This window comes from Microcaecilia unicolor, chromosome 3 (genome assembly GCF_901765095.1).
Source record: "Microcaecilia unicolor chromosome 3, aMicUni1.1, whole genome shotgun sequence".
In the NCBI taxonomy this organism is placed as follows: Eukaryota; Metazoa; Chordata; class Amphibia; order Gymnophiona; family Siphonopidae; genus Microcaecilia; species Microcaecilia unicolor.
The window spans coordinates 298,119,436-298,138,592 of record NC_044033.1 but is presented as its reverse complement, the minus strand read 5'-3'; the positions used below and the strand labels follow the sequence as shown (position 1 = coordinate 298,138,592).

Sequence of the window (19,157 nt, the reverse complement as noted above, 5' to 3'; positions counted from 1 at the left end):
GCTTAACACAGCTGACTTTGATCTTGGGAATGGAGTTCAATTCCCACTGCAACTCCTTGTGACTGGGCAAGTCACTTAACTCTCCATTGCCCCAGGTACAAAATAAGTACCTGTATATAACATATAAACTACTTTGATTGTAACCACAGAAAGGCAGTATATCAAGTCCCCATCCCCTATCAACACTGATCAGCTTGTTAACTACTTGTGCACACAAATTTTGGCACGCATCTTTGGATGCCATTTATAGAATTTGGGTGTAAGCAAGCTTTCACAAACTTTCAAAGTGAAAGTACATGCATACTTCTACTTTGAAAATTATCACAGGCATACTGTGTATTTACACCTGCTGTCGCATAGATTTTCAAGGTTAATTTACAAGAATATGGTCAAATCTTCCAAAGTGTGTGGGTAAATGCAAAGCCCTCCACAGTCCCATTCCAGCTGAGCACAGTCCATGCAAATGTACATGTACACGCTTACCCACATATCAGACAGATTTATAGAATACCATTTCCAAGGGTAAAACTGTTCTATTTTGGAAATACTTTCAAAAATTATTCCCCACACATCTCTGAGATAAATTACCATACAGCAGTTTAAAGTTTATCAGAAATTTATTAGATATTCACCACAAAGCCAAAAGTTTTATTTTCTGCTGTGACCCCAAAAAGGAGACACTGGTGAAGAAATTATATACATCAGTCAGTATGCAGGTGTAAATGAATATTAGACTCATGGCATACACACTAACTCGTGCACTGTTTGCTCTAAATATGTTTTTGGTAAGTTTACTTGTGGCTTTGATTTCTTTTGGTATGCTCAGAATAGTGATTTTTCTCACTGTGAGGGAGATGGACATTTCTAAACTGTCTATGACTGAAACCAAATACAACAACCCATTCTAGAAACTGAAATTCATTTTTATTTTTCAAATGGTGTTTAGCTCCATTAATGTATCTTTTTAGTTTCTATTGCCAGTTTACCTAATTCAGTCTGACACAGCCTGCCCATTGGTTAAAACATGACAACCCATTTTGCTGGAAAAGCACAGAACCCAGAGCAGAAGGGACATTAGATGCAAAGCATTATTAGAACAGCAAGGAGCATGACTTTCTATCATCTGCACAAAAAGCGGAGTGGTAATCTAATGGTTACAGCAGCAGGTTATGAACCAGGAAAGTCAGGGTTCAAATCCTACTTTTCCCTCTGATGCTCCCTGTGACCTTCGAAAAGTTACCCTCTGTTGCCTCTGGTACAAGATTAGACTGTAAGCCCGCTGGAGCATGGAAATACCTACTCTATGTAACTCACTTTAAGCTTGAATTTGGGAAGGTGAATAATGAAATCAAATTCAGAAAGGGGTTTTACAAAGAACAGAAAGAGAGAGATTCTTGTGCATAAGAAAGATTGCAGAATAAACTAACTTGTAGAAGGCAGATCTTACTGACTAGCAAAACAGTTCATAAAGCTTAGTGTATAAGAAAATTCAGATGAAATTTGAATGTTTTTACAAATCTGAAGTGGATGTGAGGTCATACATATCCAAGGTGGCTTTTGGACACTAATGCTTCTGTCAGCTAGCACTGAAACATTTCATTTAGTGAGGAAGTGATGGCATATTGGCTTTAGATTTTAGTGGAGCCTCTGGCTGTAGGAACTTGAAGAAGTTGTTGATATAATTTTTACGCCGCTGTTGCCGCTTCCACCTCTGGAACCAAATCCAATGGAAGAGCTCCCGCTACCTCCTCCAAATCCAAAGCCAATGCCACCGCCGCTGCCCATTCCACCAACGCCGAATCCTCCACCGTATCCCCCTCCTGAGATAGCCCCACCGCCAGTGGTGGTGTTACTGCTGACAACAGCTGTAATAAAAGAAAGGAAAAAACATGGCCACATGAATTTTCTGAGCAGCCTTCAGGCATAGCTTCGATTACAATGCATATAAAAACAGACATGCATATGAATAAGGACAAGCAAGTCAAGCACAGCGAGGGTGACAAATGATTGAACAGTAGACTATGTTCAATATATTGTAGCTTTATTGTAACATCCAAGACTCGACACGAGTTGTGTTTCGGCCAAAAATGGCCTTCCTCGGGAGTCCTTCTATTGGATGTATGGAAATCCTAATTAACTTCTCTTAAATATGTATGTTGTCTTATGCCTTGTTGCTCACACCTCATAAAACAATAGCAGACGCTGAAACTCTCCAGAGTTTCCAGGCATAAGACAACATACATATTTAACAGAAGTTAGGATTTTCATACATTGAATCTTGGACATTACAATAAAGCTACAATATATTGAACATCATCTGCTGTTCAATTATTTGTCACCCTCACTGTTCTTAACTTGTTTGTGTGACTGCAAGGGTTGCTGTTCTTCTGTTTCTTTGCTATGAATAAGGGCAGCCAATTAAGAAAGGAAGCCCTGAAATGTAAATGTATGTGTGTGTGTAAGTCCTCAAGTTTTATATATGTCTTCTGGGGCAGAACCCACTCCATTTTGAGGGGTAGAGAGAAGGCCCAGAAATGGGAAGGACCTTACCTAGAATACAGTACAGTAAGGAATGTTTGGTTTGCAGAGTGGAACAAGCAGAGAGGCGTAGCTTGAAAGGAGGGGCGATGCAATAAATAAGGAGTTGCACAGCCATAAATAGAACTAGAAATAAACAAAATAATTTTATACTGGCAGTAGTGTTTGACAGGGAGCCTATATAGTACTTGAAGTAAAGCAGTGGAATAAGAGAAGCTGAGAGAATGACAAAGAAGAAAACTAGCAGAATCTTGTAATTTATTTATTTATTTATTGCATTTGTATCTCACATTTTCCCATCTATGGGTAGGTTCAATGTGGCTTCAATGTAAGACCAAAGAAGGGTATTGAGAGGTTTTTGAAGCGTCCAGCCAGCAGTGCATTACATTTATACAGTTAGTCCAGAAAAAGCGTAACAACAAGGTGTAATAAAAGTGAATTTTAAAGATTGTTTTTCAACTCTGTCTTGACCGACCAGTGTACTCGGGGTCTGTATTGTTGAATAGAAGTAATTCTGTTTTAAAAATGATTGTTTAACTTTGATTGTGTGAAAATAAGTTGGAATGCAGAAGATAAGACACAGCTCTAATTAATTTGGTATGTGAAGAGGAGGATGGTGCTTGTTTTCGGAGTTCAGCCTGGCCACCTTCCCACAGTATGGCTTGTTTACCTAGACAGAGAAGCATTCTGTAATTTTCCTTCGCTCTGAATATGAGTTCTAAGTCTTATAAAAAGGGGGACTTGTTGCAGCAGAGTTTTGAGGCTCATCTGTGGGTAGACATATCGCGCAGAGGACTTGTTCCTGGTCATAAGGAGACTTCGGGCTTTCGCTGCAATGGGCCTCCCAGCTGATGAGATAAGGGCCTGAAATTCCTTGCCAGTGATGCTGTATGTATATTGTATTATTGCTTCTTTTCCTGGTCTAAGAACTCTTAGCATTGCTTAGATGTAGAGACCAGTGATGTAATGATTGTTTATATAGCTAATCATTGTGTGTGTATAGCTAATCATTGTATATACCTTAATCATTGTAGATTTTAGCACCTCTAATAAAGGTCTCATTTACCTAATACGAATCCAAATGAATCCACAGTAATTATTGAGTAGTCCACGTTAGTGAGACAGGTTGTAAATCCATAGCAGTACACAAGGAGATGATAGGAATCAAAGGAGATTTTAGAACAGCATTTTCTGATATTAGATAGAAGTTGAGAGATGAACAGAGAACAAATATAAATGAAAATAGAGCAAGAGTGTAGATGAGAACACCAAGATTTAAAACTTTTCTTTGAAAGGAAATGTATATCTTGGGCGAGTCACTGCTCTCCTTCATTACAGCACCTGTTTCCTTTATAAATATTTTTGTAATGCATTAAATACTTGAGATACTTACAAACACTAACAGGGTTGGCAATCTCTCCCGACATCCTAGAAAAAAAAGAAAAGCAATACAGGTAAATCATCACACAATTAGAAAGCCGCACGAAAGACTCCTGAAGAAATTGCAGAGTCATGGAATCGGAGGTAGGGTATTATTATGGATTAAGAACTGGTTGAAAGATAGGAAGCAGAGAGTAGGATTGCGTGGCCAGTATTCTCAGTGGAGGAGGGTAGTTAGTGGGGTCCCGCAGGGGTCTGTGCTGGGTCCGTTGCTTTTTAATGTATTTATAAATGACCTAGAGATGGGAATAACTAGTGAGGTAATTAAATTCGCCGATGACACAAAATTATTCAGGGTCGTCAAGTCGCAGGAGGAATGTGAACGATTACAGGAGGACCTTGCGAGACTGGGAGAATGGGCGTGCAAGTGGCAGATGAAGTTCAATGTTGACAAGTGCAAAGTGATGCATGTGGGTAAGAGGAACCCGAATTATAGCTACGTCTTGCAAGGTTCCGCGTTAGGAGTTACGGATCAAGAAAGGGATCTGGGTGTTGTCGTCGATGATACGCTGAAACCTTCTGCTCAGTGTGCTGCTGCGGCTAGGAAAGCGAATAGAATGTTGGGTGTTATTAAGAAGGGTATGGAGTCCAGGTGTGCGGATGTTATAATGCCGTTGTATCGCTCCATGGTGCGACCGCACCTGGAGTATTGTGTTCAGTACTGGTCTCCGTATCTCAAAAAAGATATAGTAGAATTGGAAAAGGTACAGCGAAGGGCGACGAAAATGATAGTGGGGATGGGACGACTTTCCTATGAAGAGAGGCTGAGAAGGCTAGGGCTTTTCAGCTTGGAGAAGAGACGGCTGAGGGGAGATATGATAGAAGTGTATAAAATAATGAGTGGAATGGATCGGGTGGATGTGAAGCGACTGTTCACGCTATCCAAAAATACTAGGACTAGAGGGCATGAGTTGAAGCTACAGTGTGGTAAATTTAAAACGAATCGGAGAAAATTTTTCTTCACCCAACGTGTAATTAGACTCTGGAATTCATTGCCGGAGAACGTGGTACGGGCGGTTAGCTTGACGGAGTTTAAAAAGGGGTTAGATAGATTCCTAAAGGACAAGTCCATAGACCGCTATTAAATGGACTGGAAAAATTCCTCATTTTTAGGTATAACTTGTCTGGAATGTTTTTACGTTTGGGGAGCGTGCCAGGTGCCCTTGACCTGGATTGGCCACTGTCGGTGACAGGATGCTGGGCTAGATGGACCTTTGGTCTTTCCCAGTATGGCACTACTTATGTACTTATGTACTTATGTACCACATATGAATCCATAGCACATGCAGTTTTCAAGTGAGTGTGCTGTGGACAAGCCAGAAAATTATTGATGCATTTCTGCATATGCAATATAAGAACACTAGTAAAAAAAAAGGCCCGTTTCGTAAACAAATGAAACGGGCGCTAGCAAGGCTATAGAGTGAGTGAGAGTGTGTATATGTATGTGTGTCTGTGTGTGTGTGACACAGAGAAAGTGTGTGTGTGTGTCTCTGTGTGAAAGAGAGTGTGCACAGGTAGGGTGAAAATGAAGAGACAGCAGTGAAATTTTACATAGGACAGCTGAACCATTTGAGGCGTGTTTGTGTGTCTGTGTGAGAGAGTGTTTATATGTGTGTGGGTGCGTGTGTGTGTGAGAGATAGAGACAGTGTAAGTGGGTGTTTGTGTGTGCGTCTGTGTGAAAGAGAGTGTGAAAGGGTAGGGTCAAAATGAAGAGACAGCATAATAATTGTACATAGCACAGCACAAACATTTGAGGCAGTTCTTGCCTTATCTCCCCTGCTGCTCCCTCCATACCCAACGATTCGTTCCTTGTCTTCCATCCCCTCTGTGTCCCGTATTTGTGTGTGAGAGAGAGAGAGAGGTGCTAGCAGGCCCTGTGATAGTGGCAGGTCAGTTGCTCATTATAGCCAGTTAAGAGTGAGAGTGTGTGTGTATGTGCTGTTTTTTTTCCTTCCCTCCTATGCCCTCCGTGTCAGTTGTTTGTGTGGAGAGCAGAGATCTATATGGTCCTTTTAGTGTTGCTGTTGACGTCGCGTAGCAACTGTGTGCTGCTGGTTTTCATTGTTCTGCGATATGTCTTATGTCACGTTCAGTCGCTTAGTAACGGGTTCGCGATGCGATTGGTTGAGTGTCATTGCTCCGCCCTCGACGTCATGACGTTTGGTGCGGGGGCGGGGCCAGCACTCATGGGCGAATTCCGGGTTTCACCACCATGCATTTAGAACGTTGGGACTTGTGGAGGCTTCAGAACGTTGGAGGTGTGTTTTATATAGAGAGATAAGAGTAGCCATACTATGTCAGACCAATGGTCCATTTAGCCCAGTATCCTCCTGTTTTCCAAACAGTGGCCAAGCCAGGTCACATGTACCTTGCAGAAACCCAAATCGTGGCAACACTGCATACTACAAATCCCAGGGCAAGCAGTTGCTTCCCATGTCTGTCTCAATAGCAGACTATGGACTTTTCCTCCAGGAATTTGTCGAAACCTTTTTTAAACCCAGATACACCAAACGCTGTTACCACCTTCTCCGGCAAAGAGTTCCAGTGCTTAACTATTCATTGAGTGAAAAAAATATTTCCTCCTATTTGTTTTAAAAGTATTTCCATGTAACTTCCTCGAGTGCCCTCCAGTCTTTGTACTTTTGAAACGAGTAAAAAATCGATTTACTTCTACTCGTTCTACACCACTCAGGGTCTTGAAATTAGCATTTACACCTGCTCAGAAACAGGCAGAATTGCCAGCTAACTGCTCCTTTATATTTATTTTTGTATATTAGGATATATTAACTGCCTTTATGAAGATATTCACAGAGGGTGGTGTAAAAGTATAGCTTGAAATAAAAAAAGCCACTGACCCGCTGCAGGCTGAATCTAACCTAGGGGCCATGTCCCTCATCAGCATTGAATATCTGAGTCATCTGCCAACCCAGAAGGTACGTGGCTGCAGGCTGATAACTGGTGCTGCCACCTGCACAGATAAGGCTGCCTTTGGTGTGATACTATCTGCGTATTTAGCTATGTGGGCACCTGCTCTGAATGTGGCCAGTGCCTGCATGACTGCTGGCTTCTCTCTGATTCTACCCCGGCACTAACTGCACAGTGCCGCAGCGGTTGGAGGGGATATTCAGCGGGACCAGCAGCAAAAACAGAGAGGTTCTTCAGATCCACCCCGAGCAGATGCAACAAAAAGCAGGTCCAGAAATGGTCATAATACAAATCTCTGAAAAAATCACCCAAATCTTTGTTCAGACCAAAAGGTTCAACTGTCTGAAATTCAAAGATCATCTTCTGTTCCAGTCTAATTAATGAATCATCAACACTACCTCCTCTCCATTGACCAGTCAATTTCCACAGTACAAGGAACCTGAAATGCATGATTCATTTGCAATGAATGTTCCACCAACGGTTTTTCCATAACTTTCCTACTGATTGCACTAACTCTTTTATTAAGAGCATACTTCGTCTTCCTTATATAAAACTTCATACAAGGACAGTAACAAGCCTACAAAACTTTTTCAGTTGTACAGTTGGAAAACTGTTGTAAAACAACCCTTTTGCCTGTAACAAGATGTACAATGAATCTAGTAACAGGATTTACAGGCCATGCTGAACATTTGCCACATGGAAAGTGTCCATGTGGTAAATCTTTCTCACGTGCAGTATTCCTTTGGAACAATGAAGGCACTAATATACCAATGTTTGCTCAATATTTTCATAATATCATTAGAAAAAGTGATTAAATTCCAAAATACAGACTATCTGATCTGTATCATGTTCTTCATAACATTAAGTAAGTCTTTTCTCTCCTTCACTTTGGAATTTAATCAATTGTCTAATGATATTATAAAAATATTGTGCAAACACTGGCATCTCATTCAAACTGTTGATGTATTCTCTAATAAAGAACTGTTGATAGCTTATAAAAAATATGAACTTAAAGGCCATGAGAGAGAACTGAAGGAGGAATTACCCTCCCCCCCCCCCCGTTTACTAAGAGGCACTAGTGGCTGTTGTGTGCTAATGCCGACACAGCCCATTCATTTTGAATGGGCTGTGTCGGCATTGCCATGCGGCAGCCACTAGCACAGCTCTCTTCCTGTTAGCTTTCCTCAAATGTAATTAATCTTTTCCTACTAGATGTGACTCATCACCATTATGCCTCTTTTTATTTTCACTATGAGCTTTCCCCCTGCCTCCATCCTGTTTTGAGATTGACCTACACAGCCTCAAAGCTGTATGCAGATAAATGCTTTTTTAAAATACCTGTGAGTCTGTCACTTGTTCTAGAACTTCCACCAGATTGTTCTAGAAAGAGTGATTTCTCATTTGGTGCTTATTGCATCACACACAGTATATTGCACTAACCTGCATTCTTCTCCCTCTAGCAGCTTCCTGTAGGTGGCGATCTCAACGTCCAGAGCCAGTTTGACATTCATCAACTCCTGGTACTCCCTCAGCTGTCGTGCCATGTCCTCTTTAGCCTTCTTCAAGGCAGCCTCTAGTTCAGCCAGTTTGTCTCTTGCGTCTTTCAGTGCACGCTCCCCACGCTCTTCGGCTTCAGCGATGGAATTCTGCAGATTGGCACACTGGAAGTAGGAAGAAAAATGGTCTTAATTGCAGTCATTTGAATGAACTTCATTTATGCTGTTAACTGTGTAGTTTTTCCCTACTATTAACATTTGGTAAACATAAACGCAACATCCTTAACAACAACTTAGGAATCTTGGCATGATTTATTGGTTTGCAAATATGTTGAAGTCCTATTCAGTCTAGAGTGGAGAAGTAGCAGGCTGAAAATTAGGAAGGCCAGGGTTCATATTGTGCTTCTCCTCCCACTGATGCTCCTTTTGACCTTAGACCAGCCACTTCTTCCATGGCGCAGGAGCAAACTTAGGGGTCCTTTTACTAAGGTGCGGGAAAAATGCTCTGTGGTAGCGGCGGGGGCTGTTTTTACAGCAGCTGGTAAAATGCACAAAAAAATAGTCATGTGGTAAGATAACTCTTACCGCATAGCCGTGTGGCAAAAAGCACTTACCGCCACCCACTGAGGTGGCAGTAAGGGCTTCCACGGTAACCCTGTGGTAACTGATGCCCGGTTACCGCTAGGTTAGCGCTGGAGTACAGAAAAAATTTTACGGAGCGCTGAAAATGGTTCGTGCTCCAGCCAGAAATACCACCGGTGGATGCATTGGGCCGGTGGCAATTCCAGATTAGCGAGCGGTAAACCCTTGTTGGTCTTACTGCCACTTTGTAAAAGACCCCCTTAGGCCTTCATTTACTAATGTGAGTTAACAAGTTAATGCACATTTACGTGCACTAATGTGATCTAATTGCATAATTAGTAAGAACTCCAAGTGGAGTATAATGGGTCTTGCATTATTTCATGTTGGTGAGATTGTATTAAAATGCATTAGTGAATGACCGGCCGATATTTTAAAAATACATAAGTGGGAAGGAGCCTCTCCTGCCTGCTTAAATTGGTTACCGCCGCCTAAGCGATAATATTCAGAGGTACTTAACTGGACAGTGCTTCTGAATATCACCACAAACCACCCAACAAAAAAGTGAGCAGGTTAGGGGTGGGACTGGGGGCAGTGTTAGGGAGGAGCTGGGGGTTATGTGGGTGCCAGAAGCAATCTTAAAGTAACTCGATTAGCTATGCAGGCCCTGGCACTGAATATCGGCCAGGGCACCGCATAGGTTCCAGTAGCCATCCCCACCAAATTTAGCTCCCAGTATTCAGTGCTGGTGGCTGGACATGGCCTAGCACTGAATACTGGGGGCTAATCTAGCCAGTGATGGTAAGTATTTAACAATATACTGACCGCCGCCGGCTGAATATCGAGGGTGAGTTTATGAGATTTTAAGCTCACTTGGGAGGGTAACAACCACAGTATCTGAGTTATAACTTGCCTTGAGTTTGGATTTGGTTTTTGAGTAGTTAAATCTAAAGTTTAAAACCTGTCTCCAAAACTATGGGTCATTACATTACTTTGTAGACGAATGGTCTTTGATAGGGCGGTGCGGGTAGCTTTACTTCAAAAGCATATATAGCTTTTGGGAGAAATTCTATAAAGAATTGCCTAGAGGTAGGCACCATCTACATCCATCAAAGGTGCCATTAAATTGATGGCACTATTCTATAAGGTAGTGTCTGAGCGTTATAGCTCCTAAATACAAGGGGGCACATTCATGTGGGCGGAGCATGAGCAGGCCATGGGTATATCTCCCAATTACATGCTGAGTTTATAGAATACACATCCAGGCACGCCAACTTACACCTGCTATTGACAAGGCGTAAGAGGGCGCACCTACAGATGGGCACCAATGCCAAACTTACGCCAGTATTCTATAATAGAATCTTGGCACCAAGCTGCCATTATAGAATTGGCGCAAAGTGCCAGTTTAACGATTTGCCCTTTTTATGCTCAAACCAGACCTTGGACTCCGTTCAAGAGTCAGGTTCAAACTTTATCTCTAATGAATATGCACCAAATATATTAAGCAACTATACAAATTATTATAAATTAAAAAAAACTTTCATTAATGAATTTCCAAAAAAAATCTTAAAATCACTAGACATGCATTTTGCTCAAATCAACTTGATATGCATTAGTATAAACCTATGATCATTATAAATGATTTTAGACTATAAATGATTATAGGTTTATAGTAACGCATATCATGTTGATTTCAGCATAATGCACGTCTAGTGATTTTAAGACTTTTTTTGCGGAAATTTATTAACAAAAGTTTTTTTGATTTATAATAAATTGTATAGTTGCTTAATATATTTGATGTATGTACTACCTCTAACTTATGCAAACATAGATAAATAGGTAAACAATACACATTCCTTAGGGATAGCCTGACAAGCTAAGGGGAGGAGAGGGGCAGAAGTACTGGTCTGTGAAAAATCTTGGCTAAACATCACCATTATCCGAATCAGTATCTGGACATTCAGGGGTCTTTTTCCCGTAGTGGGTAAAAAGCCTGAAAAAAACACATGGCCATGCGGTAAGCTTGCGCTTACTACGTGGTTATGCGGGGGGGGGGGGGGGGAGCAATTACCACCACCCATTGAGGTGGTGAGAAGGGCTCCCACGCTACCCTGGTGGTAACCCCCTTTGGTATATATTTTTTTAAATCCAGCAGCACCAGAAATGGTACTGTGGTAGTTCCGGGTTGCCGCACAGCAACCCTTTAGTAAAAAGGCCCCTTAGTGCCACTCAATCCAGACACCAACACTGAACATATGGATTTTTTTTACCCGCTGAAGCTGGTGTTTAAAAAAAACCCTGACCTCAGCTATTGAATATTGATCTGTATATTTTCAGGGTAATTCAGATTCAGATAAGAGCTTTCCCTTATTTCAAAGTTCAAGGTTACATTTATTTGATATACCGCCTATAAGTCAAGCCATCCAGATGGTTTACAGCAGTGTTTCCCAAGTCCAGTTCTAGTGTACCCCTTGCCAGTTAGATTTTCAGGATATCCACAATGAATATGCATGAACTTGATTTGCATATACTGCCTCCATTATATGCAAATCTCTTTCATGCATATTGATTGTGGATATCCTGAAAACCTGACTGGCAAGGGGTACACTAGGACTGGACTTGGGAAACACTGGCTTACAATAAAACTATCAGGCTTATTTTCGAAACAGATGGACGCCCATCTTTCGACACAAATCAGAAGATGGCCGTCCTTCTCACAGGGTCTCCCAAATCGGCATAATCGAAAGCCGATTTTGGGCGTCCCCAACTGCTTTCTGTAGCGGGGATGACCAAAGTTCACGGGGGCGTGTCAGAGGTGTAGCGAAGGCGGGATTTGAGGGTGCCTAACACGTGGGCGTCCTCGACCCATAATGGGAAAAAAAAAGGACGTCCCTGGCGAGCACTTGGACGACTTTACCTGGTCCTCTTTTTCTTACAACCAAGGCACAAAAAGGTGGCCGAACTGACCAGATGACCACCGGAGAGAATCGGGGAGGACCTCCCCTTACTCCCCAAGTGGTCACTAACCCCCTCCCACCCTCAAAAAACATCTTTAAAAGTCTTTTGTGCCAGCCTCTATGCCAGCCTCAAATGTCATACTCAGGTCCATCACAGCAGTATGCAGGTCCCTGGAGCAGTTTTAGTGGGTGCAGTACACATCAGGCATGCGGACCCAGGCCCCCCCTACCTGTTACACTTGTGGTGGTAAATGTGAGCCCTCCAAAACTCACCAGAAACCCACTGTACCCACATGTAGGTGACCCCCTTCACCCCTAAGTGCTATGGTAGTGGTGTACAGTGGTGGGTAGTGGGTTTTGGGGGGCTCAGCACAGAAGGTAAGGGAACTACGTTCCTGGAATCAATTTGTGAAGTCCACTGCAGTGCCCCCTAGGGTGCCCAGTTGGTGTCCTAGCATGTCAGGGGGACCAGTGCACTACGAATGCTGGCTCCTCCCACAACCAAAGGGCTTGCATTTGGTCGTTTCTGAGATGGGCGCCCTTAGTTTCCATTATCGCCGAAAATCAGAAACGACCAAGTCTAGGGACGACCATCTCTCGACCTAAATGTCAAGATTTGGGTGTACCCGACCGTATTATCAAAACGAAAGATGGACATCCATCTTGTATCGATAATACGGGTTTCCTCGCCCCTCCACCGGGACATTTTGCGAGGACGTCCTCAGCAAAACTTGGGCGCCCCCTTCAATTATGCCCCTCCACGTAAACAAAAAGGAAAAAAAGCATTTCATTAAAAATAGGAAAGGAAAGAAAATAACACTTTACCAGAGGTCACACAGGCCATGGACCCCACTGTCCCACGACCCTCAACACAAGCCGAGAGGGACAAAGGGAAGAGTTCATACTGTAAAAGCTTTTCTGAATAAGTATGTTTTTAACCTTAATTTAAAATTTGAAACTGTAACCCATTTAAATGGTACCTAAAGAGAATAGTAGCATTTGCACTCTTGTGGATGATTCGCAAATAGCCCTATTTTTTGCAACACATCAAAGTTTTGATCTAGAAAAAAAAAAATGACAGTAATTTTACCCCCAGCACTTTTCGCTTTCAAAATTCTAGAATTTTTATCATGGGTAAAACAAGAGAAAATGCTCTGCTGCTAAAGTTTAATAAATTTCCCCATCTGTCTTAGGGCTCGTTTTACAAAGCCGCGCTAGCGATTCCGGCACTGCAAATGCAATGAAGCCCATTCAATTCCTATGGGCTTTGTTGCATTTACCACACCAGAATCACTAGCAGAGCTTTGTAAAAGGAGTCCTTAGCCTTTTTTAAGCCTGGGGAAAGAACAGATTATGTCAATGACTCACTGGTTTCACACTGTATTTTTGATAAATTGAGGTACAATTTGCCATTAGGGGGGAGATTCTATATATGGCGCCTAAAAATTGGTACCATGTTCTATAATCGCAATCTAGATTTAGGCACTGATTATAGAATAAGCTTAGTTGATATTTCAGCGCCTAAAACTATGCACTTCCATTTACACCAATGAAAATGTGGCGTAAATCCCAGAAGGTAAATTTATGCAGACTGGGCCATATTCTACAATTACGCAAGTAAATTTCAGAATGCCCAAGAAATGTCCATTTCCCAGCCCATAATCACACCCTTTTTTGCCTGCGTGCCTTAGAAGTTTGGCACACTTCGTTACAGAAAACGCTTAGCGAGTTGTGAGCATAAATTCAAATCAGTGCCTATTATAGCTCATTATTGCTTGTTATCAGCACTCATTAGCTTGTTAAGCTTGTTACATGCATTGTTATAGAATCTGTGCCGATTTCAGCGTGGATCTCTAGGCGCGCTATATAGAATCTGGGGGTAAGTGCATTATATTTTCTTCCAAAAATTCACCGTGGTTCATGAAAACTTTCAGTGGATTTAGTCTATTCATACCAAAGAATTAGCAAACTGTATAGGAAGAGTTTGTACAGAAAGGGAAAGAGCATCACAAAGTGAAAAATTGACTTTTCATGCCTTACATGTTTTTTCACATTTTCGATCTCGGCCCGCAGCCTCTGGATCATGCGATTGAGCTCTGAAATCTCACTCTTGGTGTTCTTCAGACTGTCTCCATGGTGCCCAACTTGTACTTGCAATTCCTGGAACTGATGGTTGCAAACAAGACAGAAAGAACCGTCAAGAATGTGCTTCCATCCTACTTGTCAGCTTTGTAGCCACGCCTCTTCCTCTGTCTTACAGGACACAATTTCTTATTGGCTAAAGACTGAGGAAAGAGGCTTAGGGCAGTGCTGCTCAAAAATATATCCAACACAGCCCTATGTTAACATCTTAAAATGTGCATGACCCTGATGATGAGAACAAAATAGCAGACTCCCTGTCCCCCCATCATGGGCATTCCGCCTAGCAATGTGCGCACCTTATCGTATAGTATCAGATGCACATATTGCAAGGGGCACTTAGGCATGCCAGAGAGAAGGGCAATGAAAATGATAAAGGAGATGGGACAACCTCCCTATGAGGCTAAAGTGGCTAGGGAACTTCAGCTTGGAGAAAAGACGGCTAAGGGGAGATATGATAGAGGTCTATAAAATACTGAGTGGAGTGGAACGAGTAGGCATGAATTGCTTGTTTACTCTTTCCAAAAATGCTAGGACTAGGAGGCATGCAATGTAGCTACAATTTGGAGAAAATATTTCTTCACTCAACGTGTAATTAAACTCTGGAATTTGTTGCCAGAGAATGTGGTAAAAGCAGTTAGCTTAGCGGGGGTTTAAAAAAGGTTTGGCTATCTTCCTAAAAGAAAAGTCTATAAGACATTATTAAGATGGACTTGGGAAAATCCACTGCTTATTTCTAGGATAAGCAGTATAAAATGTATTGTACTGTTTTGGGATCTTACCAGGTACTTGTGACCTGGATTGGCCACTGTTGGTAACAGTATACTGGGCTTGATGGACCTGTCCCAGTATGGCAACGCTTATGTTCTTATGTTCTTCTTACTAAGAACATAGTAAGTGCCATGAAAGGTGAGACGGTTTCCTTTGCACCCAGCATCCTATCTGATAGTGACCTGTCTAGGTCATTTGGAAATATCTAGCAGATCCCAAGGAGGAAATTTTTCACTGTTGTTAATGCCTAGGGATCACCCTTTAATCATTTAGAAATCTGGATTCTTGGTTAATTCGCTATATTACTCTGTTAAGTTATTATATGTACTGTACTGAAATAGATGTTATTCATAATTATTCTAGAAATAAAGTTGAACAAATTTAGTGGTCATTTCCATGGGTGTCTAATTATTTAGCGTGTGCTAATTGTTAGCGCACGCTAAATCCGATAGCGCCTTAGTAAAAAGATCGCTTAAATAATAAGTTGATACATTTTATTGGATTTACTTAATACATCATTTAGGCAATGTTATAAATAAACTGGAAGATAAAAGTTCTGGTAACTTACAATAACTATCAAACTATTTTCAGTGGGTTAATAAAATCGCAGTGTGCATTTGCTGTGGCAGAGTACTGTGTGTGAGCTTCTCTACTTGCCCTCTTAGTTACCTTGTTTTTGTACAGAGCTTCGGCCTCAGCCCTACTTCTGTTGGCGATATCCTCATACTGAACCCTGACCTCATCAATGATACTGTTCAGATCCAGGGCGCGGTTGTTGTCCATTGAAAGAACGACAGATGTATCTGCAATTTGGGTCTGCATGTTTCCAATTTCCTGCAAATCAAACACAAATGCACCAGTTACTGATATGCGTTTGCTAGTATCCCTTCTTGTTGCAGATATATATTTGGTGAAAAATCCCAGTTGTACATATTCTAATGTTCTAGAGCATGGCAACTTTTATGAAGGAGCAGTAACAAGGATTGTGCTGTTTTAGTCTAGTGAGAGCAATTTTGCCTTCTAAAGAAGTACAACTTCTAGATGAGGAAGGGAGAACGTGTTTCCATAAATTCAGTGTCCAATAGAACATTCCAGGTTCAAGTTCTGACAAAACAAGATCCATTAAGATCAAGAAGATGTGAACCAAAACATGGAAAAATTCAACTAATATGAGAAATTTCCCACCTAACAGTATATCAAATATAAGCCAACGCTTTGGGAGACATCTTTTACTGTGACTTCTCATCCTCCTTCCGACCCCCCCCCCCTCCCCTACCCCCCAGGCCAGCATCAGAAGCATTTATTTGCAGGTCCTCTCCTACTGTTATGGGATTAATCTTGCATATCATACCATGATACTGGCCGTGTAGCAGGAGATGGTGTGCAATTAACATTACTCATGCTTCTGGCCTGTATGGGAGTGCACTGTCAGAAGGAGGATCAGGTGGGTAGGTAACAGCGGAACCACACTAAGCTCATGTCAGGTGGAATGAGCCCAGGGAAAGAGGAAGTATGAAGGAGTAACAGACAGGAAGGATTGCCTAGGGAGGGAGGGAGAAGAAAAATGGAGGGAAGAACTTCCCAAAGGGGGAAACATCCTCTGGAGGAAAAAGTTAAAAAGGAGCAGGGCCGTTGCAATGGTATTGGGCGCCCTAGGTGAATCTTCAACGGCCTGCCCCCTCCCCTTGGATTTTGATAATCTCAACAATCATGATAATCTGAACACTACCCCCTCCCACAGCTGCATAACTGGACATCATAGCTTATTTTTACATTTTGCTTTGTATGTATGTGTATGCCTGCTTTCCCTGCATGAGAAAAAAATATGCTCTTAGGTCTTTAAGAGGCATATTTTCAAAGCACTTTGGGAGGCTAAGTTCCATAGGTTTCTATGGAACTTTGGGAGGCTAAGTGCTTTGAAAATGAGCCTCTATGTTTGTTTGGCTGTCAGAAACTATTGTTTTGCTTTGACTGAAGTTACTCTTTGCTGCTCCTCAGAAGTAGGTGCCCTAGGTGACCACCTAGTCTTCCCTAATGGTTCAGCCAGCTTTGAAAATGGGGGAAAAGTGGAGGGAGGGAGAGAGTGAGACTTTTTTTTTTAGTTAATCAGTGTTACAAATCCATGAATCCAGAGTTGCATGATAAGAACAGGATCAGCTTGGTTGGTCAACCAGGGGTGAGTTGACAACCCTCCAATGGAAAAGTTGCTTTGGAGGGTGTACACACTACATAGTGTGTATATTTTAGGAAATGCTGCATTTGGGGGACCATATGTATGGAGGGGATCTGGGAGGTGAATCATGAGAATGAATCATAAGTATGGGGAGCTCTGGACCATGTGTTAAATTGAAGAGGAGGTATGGAATGATTGATCGGAATAATTTCATATGTAGGTTAATGGGTACAATGTGGAGGGGCATTTTTGATATGATGTCTAAATCCAACTTTGGACTTTTTGCTGAAAACATCCAAAAAATCCAAAAAAGTAGTGAAAATGATCATTTTCATACCAGAAAAATATTTATCTTTTTTCTTTGAAAATGACCATTTCCTAGATGTTGTTGGGCTTAGTACATCTATCGTTTTGGACTAATTTCCAAAAAAAAAAGGTCCAAGCGAAAAACACACAAAATCAAGCTTTTGGGACATGGAAGGAGCTAGCTTTCCACAGAGGCATTCCAACAGAGCAGTGGGGCACCCTAGGGGGCACTGCAGTGGACTTCACATAAAAGGTCCTAGGTACACATCTCACCATTACCCCCTTACATTGTACAGTGAGCCCTTCAAAACCCACAAAAACCCCACTGTACCCAACTATACACCACTTCAATAGTTCTTATGGCTGCAGGTGTCACCTATATGGGTACAGTAGATTTTGGGGGCTTTGGGGAGCTGACACTTTCCACCACGAGTGTAACAGATAGAGTGGATTATGGGCCTGGGTCACCTTTTCTACAGTGCACTGTGCTAACCACTAGGCCATTCCAGGAACCTAATTGCTGCTCTAATAGGGCTGGCCCAGGGGCGGACTGACCATTCAGGCACCCGGGCAGTGCCCAAAGGCCCAGAGGCCTGATTGCCTGCCACTGCCACAGCACATTGCAGCCCTCCCTGGACCTACCTTAAAGGGCCTGGTGGTCTTGTGGCCTCTGTGGGGCAGGAAAGAATTTCACTCTTTCCTGCCCGCTGTTGCTACTCTGCATGGTGGCGCTGGCGCCACCGCTACTGTGTTTTAAAAATGGCTGTCAAGATTTCCTGCTCAGACCCGCGAGACTACCGTGGTAAGTCTCTGCAGCCATTCTGAAAAACACGGCGGCGCTGCCGCCACCGCTGGTCACAGTAGCAATAGTGGGCAGGAAGGAGATGGGTTCTTTCCTGCTCTCAAAGAAGCCACTAAACCACCAGGCCCTTCAAGGTAGTTCTGGGGAGGGCGGTGGTGATGGTGTGGGAGGGGGCACAGATTGTAGAAGTCTTCCCTGCCCCGGTGCTACTTCCCAACTACTGAAGTTGTCATCGAAGCCCACTCCAACCTTGATCCTGATCTGTTTTATGCTGTTTACGGGACCCAGACCATAGAAGTCTGCCTGGCATTGGCCTAACTTCTGAAGATGCCGTCAAACCTTACTCCAGCTATGAGATCATTTAAGTTTTGCTTTAACTATGACAATAATCAAAGTTCATAGTTTCCAGTAAAATAACACTTTAACAGAGGAAATTAAGAATGTATTGCCTATCCTGTCCCAGTGGCATAGCCAGACAGCCAATTTTGGGTGGGCACATTTTTTTCTGCCCCTGTCTTACTTCCAATCTTCAACCCTCCCCCAGCACCTCATAACTCAAAATATAAATACTTTAGCTCTTTCAGTGGAAGACTTCCTCTGAAAGCGGCCAGAACTCTATTTTACCAAGTTTGGCTACAGCAGCAGCAACATCCCTGAGCCATCGATGTCAACACCCTACGCATGCATAGTTATCGGTGACTCAAGGATGGTGCTGCACACTGCAGAGCTTGGTAGAATGGAGGAGGTCCTCAGTTGGCCATATTTGGAGATCCCCACCAGTTACAGCAAGGGTCAGAGCTGCTGTTAGACATGTTGGGGCCCACGTCAGAAAATAAAGGAGGAGGGGAACCTTCCAATCCCTGCCTTCCCTCCAATCTCTCCACTTGCCATTACTATCATACCAATAGACCCTCACCAAATTCAGAACAAAGGATCACAAAAATTGAACTGAGAACCTTAAGAAGTTAAACTTGGCATATACTGCAACACTAGAGAAATAAAAATATTAATTTCCTTTACTACTGAACAT

The 19,157-nt window shown here is 42.4% G+C and overlaps 1 protein-coding gene across 1 annotated transcript in view; it reads right to left on the bottom strand.

Annotated features, from left to right (window-relative positions):
• Positions 1–598: 598 nt before the first annotated feature.
• Positions 599–19,157, bottom strand: part of LOC115466746 (keratin, type II cytoskeletal 4-like) — a 30,396-nt gene continuing 11,837 nt past the window's right edge. The window contains exons 5-9 of the mRNA XM_030198214.1: positions 15,516–15,680; positions 13,977–14,102; positions 8,345–8,565; positions 3,932–3,966; positions 599–1,865 (exon numbers count right to left, since the gene is read on the bottom strand). Coding sequence (XP_030054074.1) covers positions 1,636–1,865; positions 3,932–3,966; positions 8,345–8,565; positions 13,977–14,102; positions 15,516–15,680 — 777 coding nt within the window. The 3' untranslated portion in view covers positions 599–1,635. The remainder of the gene's footprint in view (positions 1,866–3,931; positions 3,967–8,344; positions 8,566–13,976; positions 14,103–15,515; positions 15,681–19,157) is intronic.